General features: G+C 53.3%; 2 protein-coding genes across 3 annotated transcripts in view; one reads left to right on the top strand and one right to left on the bottom strand.

Moving 5' to 3' along the window:
* Positions 1-533: 533 nt before the first annotated feature.
* Kcng2 (potassium voltage-gated channel modifier subfamily G member 2) lies at positions 534-14,186 on the top strand. Its single transcript, XM_090352942.1, has 2 exons — positions 534-1,205; positions 12,848-14,186. The coding sequence occupies exons 1-2, from the start codon at positions 534-536 to the stop codon at positions 13,556-13,558; spliced, it is 1,383 nt and encodes a 460-aa protein (XP_090209068.1). The 3' UTR covers positions 13,559-14,186.
* A 2,161-nt stretch (positions 14,187-16,347) lies between these two features.
* The window catches only part of Slc66a2 (solute carrier family 66 member 2), a 30,982-nt gene continuing 29,168 nt past the window's right edge, over positions 16,348-18,161 (bottom strand). For both annotated transcript variants that reach the window (XM_090352940.1, XM_090352941.1), the window contains one exon: positions 16,348-17,462. In XM_090352940.1, coding sequence (XP_090209066.1) covers positions 17,255-17,462 — 208 coding nt within the window. In that variant the 3' untranslated portion in view covers positions 16,348-17,254. The remainder of the gene's footprint in view (positions 17,463-18,161) is intronic.

Genomic DNA, 18,161 nt, shown 5'->3' with positions numbered 1-18,161 from the left:
CTGATCACGTAAAATAATATCCAATAATAATATTGAACTCCAGGAAATGGGAAAGAAAAACGACTAATTGGTTCCTTCTAATCTGAATGCAAAACAGTGTCCACACACTGCGGTAGCTGAAGTGGGTTACTCCTGGCAGCTCCCGCCTGCCTTGTCCCTCTTGACATTTATATGCCGGGTCACAAATATGTGAACAATGTCACGCCTGGCCCAGAACTCTCCAAGACCTGCCCTCCCCACTCGCCCGCCGGAACCGACCGCGAGCACGCGTCCCTGTCTCTGAATGAAGGTCAGGTTGCTATTTCGATGGGATCGTCCAGAAAGCTTGCGGGCTCTGCTCTTTGGATTAGGTGCAAGGAAAGAAGGGATGCGACTGGGAGGGATGTGTCCGCCCCCAGCCCAGGCCCCGGGGAACCGTCGCCTCCCCTCTCAACGGGCGTCTTCTCTCTTGCAGGCCCAGTCTCCTGGCCTGGCCCTGCGCCACGACTTGGCGGCTGGCAGACCCTGGGCGCGCCCGGCCGGCGGATGGGGCGATGGCTCGGCTCTCGGGGCACGAGGAGCCCCCGGACGGGGAGCCCGGGGGTCGGCACGGCCGGGGCGCGGCCCGGGGCGCGGCCCGAGCCCGGCAGGTCATCATCAACGTGGGCGGGTGCCGGGTGCGCCTGGCCTGGGCGGCGCTGGCGCGCTGTCCCCTGGCGCGCCTGGAGCGCCTGCGCGCCTGCCGCGGCCGCGACGAGCTGCTCCGCGTGTGCGACGACTACGACGCCAGCCGCGACGAGTTCTTCTTCGACCGCAGCCCATGCGCCTTCCGCGCCATCGCCGCGCTGCTGCGCGCCGGGAAGCTGCGGCTGCTGCGCGGGCCGTGCGCTCTGGCCTTCCGCGACGAGCTGGCCTACTGGGGCATCGACGAGGCGCGGCTGGAGCGCTGCTGCCTGCGCCGCCTGCGCCGCCGCGAGGAGGAGGCGGCCGAGGCGCGCGCGGGGCCTCCGCGGCCGCCGGGCCCCGCGCCCCGGAGCAGCCCCGCGCGCGGCCTGGGCTCCGGACGGCTGGAGCGCGGCCGCCGCCGGCTCCGCGACGTGGTGGACAACCCGCACTCGGGGCTGGCCGGCAAGCTCTTCGCTTACGTCTCTGTGGCCTTCGTGGCCGTCACCGCTGTGGGCCTCTGCTTGAGCACCATGCCGGACATCCGCGCGGAGGAGGAGCGGGTGAGAGCGGGGTGAGGCGTGGACGGGAGGGGGAGCACGGGCGATGGACGCGCGCCTGGGCAGCCCGGGCGGTGGACGCGCGCCTGGGCAGCCCCGGGCCGTGGACGCGCCCCTGGGCAGCCCCGAGCCGTGGGCGCGCTCCTGGGCAGCGCCAGGCCCCAGACCTCTCTCGCTTAGGCCAGGGTGAGTTCCGGATGCGGCTTCCCGCGAACCCCCAGCAGCTCAGGCGGCCGCGAGCGCGCTGAGGGTCGGTCACTGTGTGCACGCGCCCAGCTTTGGTCCCTCCTGACCGCCACCACGTCTGCCGGGGGCAGCGAGGGTCACACACGCTCCGGCAGGTTCAGCCCCGGGGACGTTCAGGGAGCCTGAGGGGAGGGCGGCGTGGATGTGCTGCTCCAGAACTCCCTGCCCCGCTCCAAGGCGCCCTTCCCTGCCCGGATCTTCCTCCCTTGGGCAGAGCGGCTTGAGGTCAGGAGCCTCCCCTCGACAGAGCCCTGATGCCCAGAGCCTGCCATTGGGTCAACTCACTTTCCAGGGAAACAGACCCCACCCCTGGCAGCCTGAACTGCAGATTAAGGGTAACGTGTAGGAAACTGATTTGGCTTCCTTCATTGTTTGGTGCCCCAAGACTGAGCTGTCATTTCATTTCACATTGCCCTAACCAGCATCCTGGATTTGCTGGGTATAATTCATGCCAGACATGCATGAGCACCCACCACTCCAAGGTGTCAGTACTCTGAGTAGCCGATACCCCCGCACAGTCATTGGGAGAGAAAGGGGCCCAGGACAAACCAGGGCTTCCTCACCTTCTAAAGGGTCTGGGGGCCCGTCCCCTAATCCTTTGGGGGCACTCACCATCTCCCTGTGACCCATCTGTTCAGATTCCTTCTAGCACTGTCTTCTTAACTCCATCATCAAACTAGATAACAAGATAAACTGGGCATCAGTGGATTGCACCTACAATCCTAGTACTCAGAAGGTCTGGCTCAAGAGCACCGGCCATGACCAAAAACAAACAAAACAGCTGAGCAAGAGTGTAAGGTCCTGTCCTGTCCCAGGATGCACACACACAGCCCAATCTTTTTCCCTTTCCCCTCCTTCCCTCATCTCACTCAGATGCCAGAGGCTCAGGGGTTGCCAGGCAGGTTGCTAACCTGTTCAGTGGCCCCACAGACTCCATGATGGCACAGCTTGATGAGGAAGGGCTGCCAAGCCTGTAGCCCTGGATCCCAAGTTGGCCCAGGGAAAACGCCCAGGTTCAAGGCAGAAGGGTGGCGCCGTGGGTAAGGATCCAGGGCCCCAAACCCACAGTGATAACCACATTAATGGAAGCAGGCTTGGCTGCCAGGGAAGGGGCATGGCCCAGCACAGCGCCAGGCTGTGTTCTATGAGTACCCTCAGGAGTCACTAGAGCAGACAACACAGGCCTCACACAGGGCAAGCGGGTTCTCACACAGCTTTGCCAGGCGGAAGTTCACAATGGGTTCTCTGGGCTACAATCCAGGCTGCTGGCTGGGGTACAGTACTGACTTTTAGTGTGAGACCATCATGGCTCTTTACCACTGCCAAATGTACCCCCACGGCCTTTGACCCCACTGTTCCAGGCTCCCTCTCAGGCCCTGCCACCCAACCTATCCACCTGGGTGTCCCCAGGCAGCTTTCCACCCCAGCTCCTTAAACACTTGCCAGTGCCATTGCCATGTGTGATGACATGTTCCAAGGTCTGGACACTTTGGAGCAGCTGTTCAGCTCAGAACCATGACACACCCTGAGGGAGCCTCCCACCCTGGCCTCCAGGAAGAGGGTTGGATCCTATGTGCCTCCATTCGTGCTGGGAGCCAGACCTGCCCCTTGGCTCGGGAGCCTGGCACACCTCTGTCATCCTCACAAAATCAGGCGCACACAGGGGAACCTCTGCCTGAGACAGCGGCCAGGAGAAGTTCAAGATGTAGGGCTATAAAGACGCATGTTCACACAGCCTTCCACTGCTGCCCCAGTGCCACGCTGGGTTCATGACTATAACTTCAGCTACTGGGGAAGTGGGGACTGGGAGGGCCATGCTTTCAGGCTGGTCCAGGCGAACATTTTGAGAGAACCCCGTCTCAGCCAGCAGCGAGGCAAGATGGCACATCTGTGAAACCAGCTACACAGGAGAGGATTAGTTTCCACACTGGCCAAGCAAAAGTGTTTTTTCTTTGAGTCAAAATCTCAACACAACAAAACTTGCTAGGCATGGTTTGCATCCCAGATACTGTAAGACATAGAAATCGGAAGCCTTGGTTCAAGACATAGAAATAAGAAGGCCTGGGTTCAAGCCCACTGGGCAAAAAACAAAACCCTGACTCAAAGATAACCAAGAAGCAGGAGTCTCTGAGATCAGTACTGCCAGAAGTTGAGAGGGGAAGGGAGGGAGAGGAGAGAAAGAGAGAAGGAGGGAGGGAGGGGAAGGGGAGGAGAAGAAGGAAAAGGGAGAGAAAGGAGAGAGAAGCTGTCCTGAGATGCCTGTCTTTTTCATACTTCATGGCATCAGACTTCAGCAGTGCCCTGGGGCTTCCTGGACTGCCCATGACACAATCCATGTGGGCTCAGCCTTTGAGGTGCTCACTTAGTAGCTGAATCTTTCCTAGAAATTTTTCAGTGATTTTTGAAACCTACAATGTTCTCCTGCTGTGGAACCTGACTGTCTGTGGCTACAAAAGTTGCCCTAAACCCTAGTCCTCAAAAACTCCATTCTGGAAAACCCACCCAGCATGCTATTGTCTGTTCCTGGAGGAAGCCCACACAGCCATGTGCAGGCTCCCTGGCTCTGCACACCGGACACTTGCCTTTGGATGCTGTGTCTCAACACAGGAGGAAGCCGGAGTGCTGGGGGAGGGAGGGTCTTATCACCTCCCTCGCAGGTGGAGACTGGGCTCAGCACCCACTCCCTGCCATTGCCATACTGTGGGAACCTGTGCTGGGTCCCTCTGCTGTCAGAAACAAAACCTCCAGTGAATCTACAGCATTCACGAGAGAGGCGATGGAGAATTCTCTCTGCTGGCACCCATGCTGGCACAAAGGCTAAGGTGATGTCTTGGGGTCCAGCAGCCATGACAACAGCACCACATGGACCTACAGATCCTAGCACAAGCCCTGTTCAAGGCTGTCCCTAATCACTGAACCACCTGGAAAAGCAAGGAACCCCTGCCCAGAAACTGCAGTGTCCTGAAGCCACAACTGAGGTTATGAGCCATTTTGTCAAGCTAGAAAGTGCTCTTGGTAGCAAGAAGTGCCCAGAATAGGTTTCTAGGCCCGGTGGGTTCCTTTGTAAGGTTGATCATGGGTGATTTGTGACATATGGAGAGACGGTGGGCAACACATTTTATTCCAGCAGAGAGCTGTCAGGTTCCTCCTGTGGTGGCAGTCGTTAGTGTTAGTTGTGTTGCCTGGAAGGGGAGCTGAGGCCCGGGCCAGTGGCAGGGACAGGCTGTGCTTGCCAAACCTACCCGAGAACAGCTTGACAACAGCCTGTTGCTGCTGAGGGCCCTCGGGGTACAGGGTGGTTTTCAGAATCCATTGCCTCCTTCCACATTTGAGCATCTGGCTGTGTGAGTCCATGGGTCCCTCTAACTCACCTGATTAAATCAAGGCAGCATATGTAGTTGATTTCCTGATGGTGTTTCAGTGCGAAATTCACTGAGGACATTTTGTAATAACAATGTCAAAAGGTGGCAGAGTTTTGTTGCCCCTAGCACATGATTCAGGCCAGAGCTGTGTGAGCCTCTGGTGAAGCCCCTGGGGTGGCTAGTCAGGGCTCCCTAACCATGCAAGGGAAAAGGTGCTTACAGAGACTCCTGATAAGGAGTGGGTTCACAGAGTGGGGGTCAGAAGCCAAGATCTGCAGTCTCAGTTGGAGATCCAAGAGAGCCAGTGGGCTCTTGAAGAGGCAGAATAGGATGCCTCTTCCCATAGACAGAGTCCTTGTCACACAGGAGGGCGGGCCTTCTGCTAGGCATTCGTTTGACTGGACCAGGCCACTTTCTGGAGAGGGTCACTGACTGTGTCCCCTTCTCCCACCCACAGACACATATCTGGCCAGTGGCTGCACCCCACAGCCCAGGCTAGTGGATACACACTTCTCTGCACACAAGCTCCAACCTCAAACCCCATCCCTCACACCAATGGCTGTGTGGCTGGATCTGCTTGCTGACATCCTCGTAAAGCTAGGCCTGGACAGGTGACAAACCAGACTTCCCAGTTGACATGGTTTGTGTTTGTCCTCACCTGGCTTCTGGGTGTGTGGGGTGAGCTGCAGGCATGGGGGGAGCAGGACAGGGCCTGTCCCAGACCCTTACAGCAGAGACGCCTGGTCCCGGTGCACCACATTCAGGGGCTCTAGTGAAGAACTTGATTCTTCTGAAAAGAACAGAGGGACTCCTGGGAAAGCTCTCAGAGCCCAGGACTTTGTGTTGCAGTGGTGTACCAGGGATTGTTCTTCAGAAGGTGAGCAGGTCAGCAAGCATGGTGCACAGCAGTGGTTCAGCCGTGACTTGCCAGCCAGTAACACAGTCTCAGCCGTGACCTGCCAGCCAGTAACAGACACAGTCCCCCTCATAAGTGGCTGGTCCTTCTAAGCCTTCTTGGGATCTTCAGGGTTCTGTCTATCTTCCCTGTGCAGCCAGCCAACCAATAATACTGCTTAGTATGAGTTCCCAGCCCTGCTCATGTCCCTGCCTGCAGCCCATGTTGATAGGAGACCTTTGTCTCCTAGAGGCACAGGAACAGTTGAATCTAGCTAATTTTCAGGGAACAGGATGAAGATAAACCCCAGGGCACCCATTTCTCTACTTTCTGCAAACATTTGGCAGAGAAAAACTGGATTTGTTTTAAAAGATTCTTAGTCTGAAAAGTAAAAAGTCTCAAATGTCTAGACTAGAAGCTACCTTTTCTGTCATCACAAGAAGGAAAAAACAGATACTAAATTCTCACACTGCGCTGTTCTGATTCTCTTGTGTTTTTTCAAAAGGGGAAAACATTTATTTCTCCTCTTGAGCTTTGGTTGTCTCATCAATCAAATGTAGGTTCTTCAGAGATGAGACTGAATGATTCCTGTGGATTGAAGGATTTATTTTATTTACCTTTTTGCCTAATAGAATATGAATATTGCTGGGCATCTGTGGCTCACACCTGTAATCCTAGCTACTCAGGAGGCTGAGATCTGAGGGTGCAGTTCAAAGCCAACCCTGACAGAAAAGTCCATGAGACACATCTCCAATAACCTCTAGAAAACCAGAAGTGGTGCTATGGCTCAAAGTGGTAAAGCACTAGACTTGAGCAAAAGAGTTCAGGGCCAGTGCCTAGGCCCTAAGTTCAAGCCCTATGACTGGAAAAAAAAAAAAAAAAAGGTCCTCGATACTTAGATTTTTTAAAATCCTGTGTAGCATCTGGACTGGTTGGATATGTCTATTTAAAGTAGGAATTATGTCTGCAAGTGGTGTAATATACACACAGTTGTGTATTATATCCACTGGCTGTGGTATCATGAGGAAGTTTTGACTGAGTTAGTGAGATGCACTTACTGATGTGTGCAACAGACTTGGTTGATTAAATGTTTCACTATGACGAAAAAAATCCCGTGTAGGAGAAACTAAATCATATATGACTAATAAAAGAAAATGCCAGTGAATATATTTTTTCCTTTTGGAAGAACTCTTTTTAAGCTTGGTATAAAAGACAGAAACCATGAGGGAAAATATTGAATAGTACAAAAGTGTAAACCTGGTATAAGCCCTCCCCCAACTTTAAAACTGTAAGAATAAAACTACAACACAGATGACAAAGGATGATGTTATTAATATATAGGAAGTTCTAAATAAATTAAGAAGATATTAGTGTCATACTAGGAAAGAGGCCAAGCCTATGAACCAGAAATGAAAATCTGCAGTGCCCAAAGAGCATAGAAAAAAGATGTGGGGTTTTTGGGGGTGGGGGGGAGAGGGAGAGTAAGGACATTAAACAATGAGCTATTGACTTATCTCATTAGCTAAGACAAAATAGTTTGTCACACCAGGCACATGAGCAGTATTTAAAAATGGGCTTTTCTCCTACAGCTGCAAGAATGTGAAAATGGTGCGTCCAGCTGAGGAATGAGTGAACCCAGGAGGTCACAGGCTGTACATCTTAGAAGTTATGTTCCTAAACACATGGCTTATAATAAGTGAAGACCTAAAAACAGCGGTGTATGTGCTTTTGTGTGTATGCATGTGTACATGTGTGTGTGGTGTGTGTGGTGTGTATGTGTGCTAGGAACTATGGGCTACATCTAGTATCCCAAAGTATGGGATACTTATATCCTCTATTCTAAGTCACTGATGTAGAACACCAGTGTGGGCTATGGCCCAGAGGGAGCAGATGACATTAGCTGCTAAATGGAAAACAATGGCTCTGCATTTTGTGCTTTTATTGTGCTGAAAGGAGATCTGATCCAAGATCTAGGGCCTTCTGCCCTGGGTGGGACACCATCTCCACCGACTCAGGGGACCACTGTGAGTGTCCTGGCTCTCATTCCAGTTGCACCTTGCTCAAGGACCTCAGCACACTGCTGACAAGGGGATGCAGGAAGCTCCAGAGAGCACAGCAAGCTCATGGAGCTGGCAGCACATAGGTACACAACCGTGGGTGCCCCTGCGCTCAGGTCTTGTTCACCCAACCCTCTCAGTAGAACCCAGCAAGTTCTTCTGCTGGGGCTCTGGGAAGTCTCCTCAAGGTGCTTGAGGTAAGGCTGCTCATTTATTTATATAGCATAACACAAAACTACATAAAATGTTGGCAGGAGAGACTTATAGTTTGAAATGTAATTCAGTGTTTCTGCATAAATGCCTGCTTGCTGTTTTAAAACAATTGTTTCTCTTCAGTAGATTTGACATTCTTCAACTACTTTTCTGTTTGCATTATAAAGTCTGACTACAATGGTTCTTTGCCAGAGATAATTAAAATAAGCCTCAATTCAGCTCAAAGTTGAATTGTTATGAATTCATAGTTAACGAAATGAGTTAATAAATGTTTTGTTCAGGTATTACTGCAGCTGAAGATGAGGTCTGCACAGAATCCTAATGAATGAGGAGTCCTCAGGGGCCTAGAAGCTCACAGTGTCTGAGTGTGGACAGCACAAGCTAGGGTTGCCACCTCCCCAAAGCAGATAACTGGCCATCTCCCTAGCCACATAAAGTGAGTCATGGCTGATGAAGAGATGGGAAAGTGTCAGAAAATACACAGGCAGGGGTTAGAGATTTAGCTCTGTAGAAGAGCACTTACCTGGCAAGTGCAAGGCCCTGAATTTGGTCCTCTTCTCTGAAAAGAAAGAAAGAAAAAAAAAACAGAAAAGAAAGGGGAAAAAAAGAGAAAGTACACAGGCTGACAGGCTGTAGTCAGAGGGACATGGAAGAATTCTCGCTAGTCATAATGAAAAGGAAACTTCTTGCTGGGCACCAGTTGACTCACACCTGCAATCCTGCTACTCAGGAGGCTGAGATCTGAGAACTGTCTTTTGAAGCCAGCCCAGGAAAGAAAGTCCATAAGACTCTTATCTCTAATTAATCACAGAAAAGGCGGAACATGGTACTATGACTCAAGTGGTACAGTGCTAGTTTTGAGCAAAAGGAGCTCAAAAAGGAGTGCCCAGGCCCAGAGTTCAAGGCTCACAACCAGAGGGGGGAGGGAAGAGTCCATACAGAGCTTATAGAACAAGCAAATGTGTTAGGAAGGTCACCAGATTCAAAACAACATATAAAAACCTACTGCATTTCCATACAACGAAGTATAATTATAATTCAGATTTGATCTCTTCTTCAGCTAGCTAGCTAGAAATCTGATGCTTGCATGTGTAGCGTTTCATGAGCTGGAAATTACAAAACACAAATGAGAGATATCCAAGACAAAGTTAGTGGAAACAGACACCACAGCTTTTTTATATTTCATATCAAAGCCCAGCCTCTGATAGCAGGTCTGAAGACTGCTAAATCCTATCTAAAACAAGCTGAATGGCCAAGGAAAGGCAGAGGAACCAACTTGAAGAACTAGCTGGTGGACTCCCACCACTTGACTTTAGGGTTCACTGCAAAGCCCGGCTGGACCTCACGGCCCTGAGAAGCCAGACATGCAGATCAGCAGACACAGACGGAGAAGCAAATGGGGAGAAGAGAGCCTTCTTTAATAATGTTCCTGCAGTCACCGGACTGCCACATCAACCCCAGCCAAGCTGTGAGCCCAGTACTCAGGAGGCAAGAGGATCACAATGTCAAGGCCAACCAGGGTGTGACACAACCCTGCTCATGTTGTCTAGTGTTTTGGGTTTTATTTTGTTTGGTTTGGTGGTAATAAAGTTTGAACTCAGAGCCGCACACTTGCTAAGCAAGTCCTCTATCACTTGAGCCATGTACCTAGACCTTTTCTGCTTTTGTTTTTTCTAATAGTCTCATGTTTCTGTCCAGGGCCTCAGACCTCAGTCCTCTTCCATGTGGTCTCCTGTGAGACTGGGTATGAACCACAGCTCCTTGGCCCCATGCCTTACATTTAATATAAAAAATCAACTCAGGGCCAGGAGTCTGGCCTAATGGTAGCATGCTTGTCTAGCATGCACGAAGACCCAAGTTCGATTCCTCAGTACCATATACATAGAAAAAGCTGGAAAGAGTGCTGTGGCTCAAGTGGTAGAGCCCCAGTCTTGAGAAAACCCAAGGACAGTGCTCAGGCCCTGAGTTCAAACCCCAAGACTGGCCAAAAAAACAAAAACAAACAAAAAAAAAAACCTCCAAATGGCTCTAAAAATAAAATGTCAAACTAAAGCTTATTCTAAGAACTATAAAGATTTAGAAGAGTCCAACATAAAAAACATGAGCTATTGAAGAAAAAATGGTAAAGTGCACTTCATCAAAATTAAACACTTTTACCTGCAAAGGACAGTTACCAGAATTGGAAGACAGGCCTTAGACTGGGAGAAAACACTTGCAAACCACAATTCTGACAAAGGACTTGCAATTAAATTACGTAACAAGCCATATAAATTTAAGAAAGCAAAATTTAAAAGGGAACAAAAAGTTTGACAAATAGCACATACATGAAAAGATGTCTTCCATGTGATATACTAGAACCACACAAACCAAAACACAGTAGCCACCACAGCCACACCTTAGAAGGACTCTAAAGTGGGGAGGAAAAAACCAGAACTGGCAGGATCAAGTGCTGGTCAGGTGACAACACCTGGAGTGCCAGTTCCTGGGCAGCAGGGGGAGGGGACACAGTTGCTGTCTCCGGCTGGGTCAGTATTGCACTGTATGACCAAGCAGCCACAAAAGAAAGTGTATGTGCCACACAGATTTGCTCATGAATGCCTACTCCAGCTCCACTTATAATAGCCCCAAACTGTACACAAGTAAAGTTTGCATCCACAGATGGATGAAGGACAGATGAACAGGTGGATAGATAGATGGCAGGATGGATGGACATGCTCTGGCACACAGTTCACACTGTTCAGTGGGTCAGGAAAGGAAAACAAACTACTGATGCTTCTGCATGCACAGAGCTCAGAGCACACTGGGCTATGAAATACCACAGCCAAGGGGACAGCCCAGCCGTTTTACTGTATGACCACTGTCAGGACATGCAGGGCTCAACTGCTACTGGGAGAGGCTTATGAAACCATTCTAAGTCTTCCTTAGTGGGGGTGACAGGCCTCTGTGCTTTACCAAAGCTCATATAATGGGAACTGAGCAATTTCTAATAAGTATGAGAGCATGTCTGTCCTATAAATCTGCAATCCACTTGGGATAGCCCAGTGATGGATTCTGTAGTGGGCTTGGCTTTATGTGGTTTTTTTTTTTTTGGAAATAGTGAATGGTGTTATTTGCACTTGAAAACGTGCATCTGCTTGAACTCAGTATTCTTATGTATGCAGGAAAATGGGACGGTGGGCACAGGTCTGAGCAGCCACCTACCTCTTGGGTCCTGTTAAGCATGTCTACTCAGATGTCTGAATAACTCCATAACTGAGTTGCTCCCTGGGAGGCAACAGAGCTTGAGTTCTTATGAGTAACTGCAATGTCTTAGTTCTTGTTCTAAGAAGGAAAACAGGAAAAGGAGAAGCTGCCTGCAGCCCAGCTGGACTGTGACCAAGTATCCATATGCAGAAATTTGTCTTTTGTGCCTAGTTTCATGTCACGTTTCCAGGTCCTTAGGTTGCTGCCACTACTTCATTCTTGTAGCCCTGCCATAGTCCAATGGGTCTATATACTGCTTTTGTTTATCCACTGTGCGCATCTGTCACATTGCCCTTAGGCCCTTATGAACAGTGCTGTTACACAATTAGTGGATTTGGTTATGTGGACATATGCTTCTTTCTCTTGGACACTTACACACAAATGGAATTATGAGGTCAGTTGGTAACTGCGTCGTCGTTTAAGGAGCTGCCAGAATGTTCTTCAAAGAACCATGCACTTGTCCCTCCCGCTAGCAGGGTTTGAGATCCCCCGAACTGCGCACCCTGATTTTTGGTTCTGGCCACCCGCTAATTAAGCACTTTCCCATGTGCTTCCCACCTTCCTTGACAGGAATGAGGACGGTTCATTTCTTTTAGCATATTCCCTAGGACTTTCTATCCACAAAATCATCTGTGAGGGGCCAGGAGTGTGACCTAGTGGTGGAGGGCTTGCCTAGCGTGTACAAAGACCTGGGTTCTAGTCTTCTGTACCACATACACAGAAAAAAAGCCAGAAGTGGTGCTGAGGCTCAAGTGGTAGAGTGCTAACCTTGAGAAAGCTCAAGCTCTGGGACTGGAGAAAAACCACCTATTTCCTCTTTACCAACTTGAATATCTTTAATTGCATTTTTGCCTGTCCCTCCAGTTCACTTGTGTGTAGGAATGACAAGAGTAGACCTGATTGACGCTGGGGAAAGCATTTAGTCTTCTAGCATTAAGTATGATGTCAATTACTGGCCTCTGTGGGTACCAATATTTTTTTTTTTCCAGTCCTGGGCTTGAGCTCAGGGCCTGAGCACTGTCCTTGGATTTTCTCAAGGCTAGAGCTCTACCACTTGAGCCTCAGCACCACTTCTTGTTTTTTTTTTTCCTATGCATGTGGTACGGAGGAGTCGAACCCAGGACTTCGAGAATGCTAGGCAAGCTCTCTACCACTAGGCCAAACCCCCGGCCTGTGGGTACGATTTTAAGTTTCTGGTTGTCTCTGATTCCAGTAGTCTGGGTCTTCCCTCTTTCTCCGAGTCACACAGAGCTGTCAATTTGCTGCTCATTTTGAAGAACTCATTTCTGGCTTCCTTGGTTGCCTACTTAACTCCTGCTGCTCTCATCTGTATGGCTTCTTTCCTTCCGCGTGCTGTGAGTTTTGTTTTTGCTTTTTTCCAGTTATTTTAAGATAGCGTATTACCAGATTTTTCCTTCCTTCCTTGCTTCTTCCTTCTGTTCTTTTCCTTTCCTCCACTCCCTTCCTTCCCTTCCCTTCCCTATTTCCCTTCCTCCCTGCCCCCTCCCTTCCAACGTTCCTTTTTTCCAGCAGCCCTCAGGCCTCTCTGGGCACACTCCCCACCCTTCCCGCATGCTTCCAGGGCCGGGGCCTCCCGCCCATGCCCATCAAGCGTCCCTCTCCTTGCAGGGCGAGTGCTCCACCAAGTGCCGCCACCTTTTCGCGCTGGAGACAGTGTGTGTGGCCTGGTTCTCCTTCGAGTTCCTGCTGCGCTCGCTGCAGGCCGAGAGCAAGTGTGCCTTCCTGCGGACGCCGCTCAACATCCTGGACGCGCTGGCCCTCCTGCCCTTCTACGTGTCGCTGCTGGCGGGGCTGGCGGCGGGCCCGGCGGGCAGCAAGCTGCTGGAGCGCGCGGGGCTGGCGCTGCGGCTGCTGCGCGCGCTGCGCGTGCTCTACGTGCTGCGCCTGGCGCGCCACTCGCTGGGGCTGCGCTCGCTGGGGCTCACCGTGCGCCGCTGCGCGCGCGAGTGCGGGCTGCTGCTGCTCTTCCTCGGCGTGGCCGTGGCGCTCTTCGCGCCGCTCGTGCACCTGGCCGAGCGCGAGCTGGGCGCGCGCCGGGACTTCTCCAGCGTGCCCGCCAGCTACTGGTGGGCCGTCATCTCCATGACCACCGTGGGCTACGGCGACATGGTGCCGCGCAGCCTGCCCGGGCAGGTGGTGGCGCTCAGCAGCATCCTCAGCGGCATCCTGCTCCTGGCCTTCCCGGTCACTTCCATCTTCCACACCTTCTCGCGCTCCTACTCGGAGCTCAAGGAGCAGCAGCACCGCGTTGGCGCCCGCGCCGAGCAGGACGATGCCGGGGGCCGCCGGGGAGAGGGCCTGGCGGGAGGCCGGGCCTGAAGTCACCCTCCACGTGCCAGGGTAGCCTGGAGGGATCTCAAGCGGGCACGGTGCGCCGCGGGTCACCCCGCCTGTCCCTCACCAGACACTGCGCCGTGCCCCCCACTACCCCCTGCCGAGCTCCGGCCCCGGCTGGGGAACCTCGCCCTGACCTCTGGTCCCACCTGCGCTCCGCTCCACCCCGAGCATGCAGTCCTCCAGCCTTTCCCTGCCCTCCTTGCTGGCTTCTGGGGACGCCACATCGCCCTCTGTTGGAACATTTTCCCCAGAAGGGGCTCCAAGACGGCCTCTCCTCCAACCATGCTGCTTTTCCTTGGAATGAGTTATCACCCCAGAGAGGGCACCTGCAGGGCAGTCCTGCCCACCACACGCTAGCTTCCAGTAGGGAGGGCCTAGTGTGGCACAGAGGTCCATGTGGGCTCTTGTACTGTGCACACATCTGCAACTCAATAAAAGTACCAACCTCATCTCACAGCTCTAGACCAAGTTTCTCTAGCATGGCATAACTGGTCTGTGGGTTTGCGGAGCCTTAGACCCCAGGCAGGGGTCAGCACACCGGAAAGTTCCTGGGATCATGGCACAGCAGGAACTGAGGCCTCTGACGTCCCTGCCGACTGTGTACCCTCTCCTCAGCACCAAACCACCCAGGTGTATGCACTAAGCCTGGCATCTATCTGGTGGCCCTGCTTCCCTGGGTTGTATGGACCCACAGCTCAAGTGAGCCAAGATTCTCATGGTGCGCCAGGTTCTGCTTCGCCCCCAGCAACGCACGGGCATGTGCACAAATCAGCTCCCAGTGCATCTCCTGTCAAGGCCCAGGGACAAGAGATGAGGACCTAGGGGGTAGGAAAACTGAGATATATGCCTGATGCTGACCAGGCAGCCTTTCTGCAAGAAAACAACACAGGAGAACTCTCTCACAGCCGGCTACTTTTCAGGACACCCTGACTTCTCTCAGACCAGCATAAGCTTGTGACAAAAAACCTGCCCCTGGCAGACCCCCCCAGGAATAACAGCTAGGCCTGACACCTGTCCTCTCCCCACCAGCCAGTCCTGACACCTGTCCTCTCCTCACCAGCCAGTCCTGACACCTGTCCTCTCCCCACCAGCCAGTCCCGACACCTGTCCTCTCCCCACCAGCCAGTCCCGACACCTGTCCTCTCCCCACCAGCCAGTCCCGACACCTGTCCTCTCCCCACCAGCCAGTCCCGACACCTGTCCTCTCCCCACCAGCCAGTCCTGACACCTGTACTCTCCCCCAGCCAGTCCTGACCTGTCCTCTCCCCCAGCCAGTCCTGACACCTGTCCTCTCCACCAGCCAGTCCTGACCTGTCCTCTCCCCACCAGCCAGTCCTGACACCTGTCCTCTCCACCAGCCAGTCCTGACACCTGTCCTCTCCACCAGCCAGTCCTGACACCTGCCCTCCCCACCCCCAGCCAGGCCTGACACCTGTCCTCTCCACCAGCCAGTCCTGACACCTGCCCTCCCCACCCCCAGCCAGGCCTGACACCTGTCTCCCTGCCCCACCCCCAGCCAGTCTTGACTGTGAGATCTGGGTAGAGTCTCTTAAGCCCCTGGTTCTTGCACTCTGTCCTAAAGGAGGGCTCACTGTTCCCTATTGGGCCCCATACCTCTCTGGCCAGGGCCAGCTGAGTCTGTCAGGGACATGGAGAACCAGGACATGCTAACCCTCCCCCCCATCACCCCAACACATTCCCCTCACACGGGTGGGACATTATACACCAAAAACATGTACCTAGACTGCCCCTCAAGGGTAACTGAGGACTTGCTCAGGCCTCAGAAGTGAAAGACCTGTGCCAGAGAACAGCCTCGGTGACCCCCCAGGACTGGCCTCATTCAGGGTGCCTCTTCCCCGGCTATGTACCTCTCCCAGTAGAACCTGACCTTCATAGAGATGCCAGGAGTAACCTAGATCGCTGTCCCCAGGAAGACAAGGAAATGGTGGGAGCCAGGGCTTCTGCAGTGGTTCTGACCAATTCCAGGAACACCACAACCAGGATGAAGGCACCAGAAGCCACCCTAGGTGACAGGATAGAGGGCCTGCCCGCTGGGTTGCTGGGAGGAGGGGATGGGGAGGACACTTACTGTGGAGCTGGCATGCGATGCTTTGGCTCATCCTCTCTCAGAAGATCAAGCACGCTGCCCTGTTGCCCCGCTTCCAAAAGGACACAGGTGGGTCCGGGAACGGCCATGTGCTGTGCCCACAGCTTCCTATCTGCTTTCAAGGGACATGAGCTCCCTGCACTCACACTAACCTTCTTCCTCAGTGTTGACAGGAGCCACCCTGAGAGACCTGTGTGGGGCTTTCTTGTGCATCTGGTATGTGAAGTGACAGCCGCATGACTAAGCTAAGAAACAACGCTAGGCTGAGCCTGTTTCCACCCCAGCATCGACTGCTGAGGACAGGATGGGGTCAGCTGTGGCCAGCTGGCAGTGTGGACCACAATCAACATGTCGAGGGATTCCTAAACATAGGAACCCAGTGGATCCCCTCCTCCAAACCTGCACCACCCACCCTTCCCCTACACTGGCACCACTGGCCTCTTGTTCCACCCCAAGCCTGTGCCCTTCCCCTCCCCCACCCCCAAGCCTGTGCCCTTCCTCTCCCCATGCTCCCCAAAACTTGCACCAATACCCAAGCCTGCATCACTCGTCCAGCCCCACCCCTCCCTATCCTAGCCAGTCCACCCGCTCTAACTCCTCTCACCTTCCTTCTCCCACGCATCAGATCCACAAGCCATATGTCAACCTAGAAGTGCTCCATGGGTACATTCACTCAGCAGCCACCAAGCCTGCAGTTGGTGACACTTTAATTTTGAAGCAATTACCTCTACAGACATCTCCCTTCATTAAAAAAAATAATAAACATCTTCAAAGCATCTCTGGCTAAAGAGCTAAGCAGGAGTCGTCTCTGAAGGGAAGTTGGGATGGAATAACACTGACTCTTCGGCCAGCCACAGCTGAGCCCTGTAGCTGCCACCATCCAGGTGGCATGTGCACAGAAGCGACCCCTTCCACCCAGCAGAGGGGAGATGCCACTGTGGGAGGCATCTAGAACATTCTGGTCTAGGAGCTGAGAGGCCAGCATAGGGCTGCTGAGCACCGCACGGCCTCACGGCAAACTGAGAGAGGGAAAGAACACAGTAACAGATGTCAAGCCAGCAGCTCCTGCCTGCACCAGGCACAGCAGACAGCCGTGCCAGGCAGAGGGGAGGACAAACCGGCCTCCAGCAGCTGAGACCTGCTCTGCCCAAGGAGCCTCAGGCTGCCAGGCAAGGTCTCCTTGTTTGCCTGACGAGACGGGTTGGTGGGCTAGGGTGGAGAAGATTGTGGAGCCCCATGGCCCTTCCAATGCGACCAAGGGCCAGGATTTTCTGAGAGGTGAGGACTGCCATTTCCATCACCTTCAAAACATGGCCAGCCACCCTGGATTTGAGATCTGTTCTCACCATCCTGGTGGCAGCTGAACATGAAGGAACACCAACCCTGGACCCAGGCACCCTGAGTGCCCCCAGGCTGACACTGGTTGGAGAACCCAGCACCCAGTCTCCATCTCTGTCTGCCCACATTCCCTGTGCTGCCCACAGCGTGGGCTGCCTAGGCAGGCACAGGAGCACAGGCAGCCGGTCAGTGCTCAAGGCTGCGATAACATGTCCCTGTCTTCCCTGGACAGCTCACAAGGCCTTGGCACTGACGGGATGCACTGCGTGGGGCACCGGCTTCTGAGGATGATGGGCAAAGGCATAGGCCTGCCCCAGAATGGCAAGGTCCACCAGCACCTGCAGCAGCCCACAGACAGAGAACTGCAGGGGCGCACTGTTGAGCAGAAAATAGGCCGTCTTGAAGGTGTCGCCACTCGTCCACATGAGCACCATCTTGAGGCTGTGGGAAAATGAGAAGGAGTCAACGGTCACCCAGGGAGACAGGGGGGCATGGTGGCCGTCAGTGGTGTGAACCAGAGGTAGGGGCCACACCAGGAAGAGAAGGGTGAAGCACCGTCTGAATCAGTGACCCTGGTCCCGAAGAGGAGGGAGACACCAGGTCCCCAACCCCATGGGAGCTGCAGCACGGCTGAAACAGCCCGGCTTCAAGGACACCAGAGCCTCACTGTCAGTCAGCCTGGCCCAGGCCGGCTGGCTCCTTCCCCAGGCTCCTCCAACCCCAGATACTGGATCTCCATCACCAGTCCCAGGCCCTCCTGAAACAATGACCCAAGTGCAGACACTCCTCCTCACAAACCCACTGAGCTGTTGACATCTGTGGCAGACAGTGTACATGTGGGTGTGGGCAGGGTGTCTGTGTCAGGGCCGGTGTCCTGCACATCTACACATGGAACATTCTGTGCTCCCCCTGTCCCCTGCCCGTCCTGAGGGTTTACATACTGCCCACCAGGCTTTCTCCTCACTCAATTCTCTTCCAAATGTCAGATTTTATTTTACGGACACATGTGAACCAAGCTATAATGAAGGCACACTTAAGATGTCGTTGAACTTTTGTTTATGTCCTTTTATCCTCAAATCTAACTGGAAAATCAATTTCAAAAAGAATCCACATGAGTAAGCTGCAGGCACATCACCTGTA

The sequence above is a fragment of the Megascapheus bottae genome, chromosome 19 (assembly GCF_031878675.1).
Source record: "Megascapheus bottae isolate mThoBot1 chromosome 19, mThoBot2.hap1, whole genome shotgun sequence".
NCBI classification, from domain to species: domain Eukaryota; kingdom Metazoa; phylum Chordata; class Mammalia; order Rodentia; family Geomyidae; genus Megascapheus; species Megascapheus bottae.
Note: the sequence above shows the minus strand (reverse complement) of the source record. Positions and strands in the feature narration are given on the sequence as shown.

Coding starts and splice junctions, on each gene's coding strand:
- Kcng2 (XM_090352942.1), top strand. CDS start 534: ATGGCTCGGCTCTCGGGGCACGAGGAGCCCCCGGACGGGGAGCCCGGG. Junction 1,206..12,847: donor TCCGCGCGGAGGAGGAGCGG/GTGAGAGCGGGG, acceptor CTCTCCTTGCAG/GGCGAGTGCTCCACCAAGTG.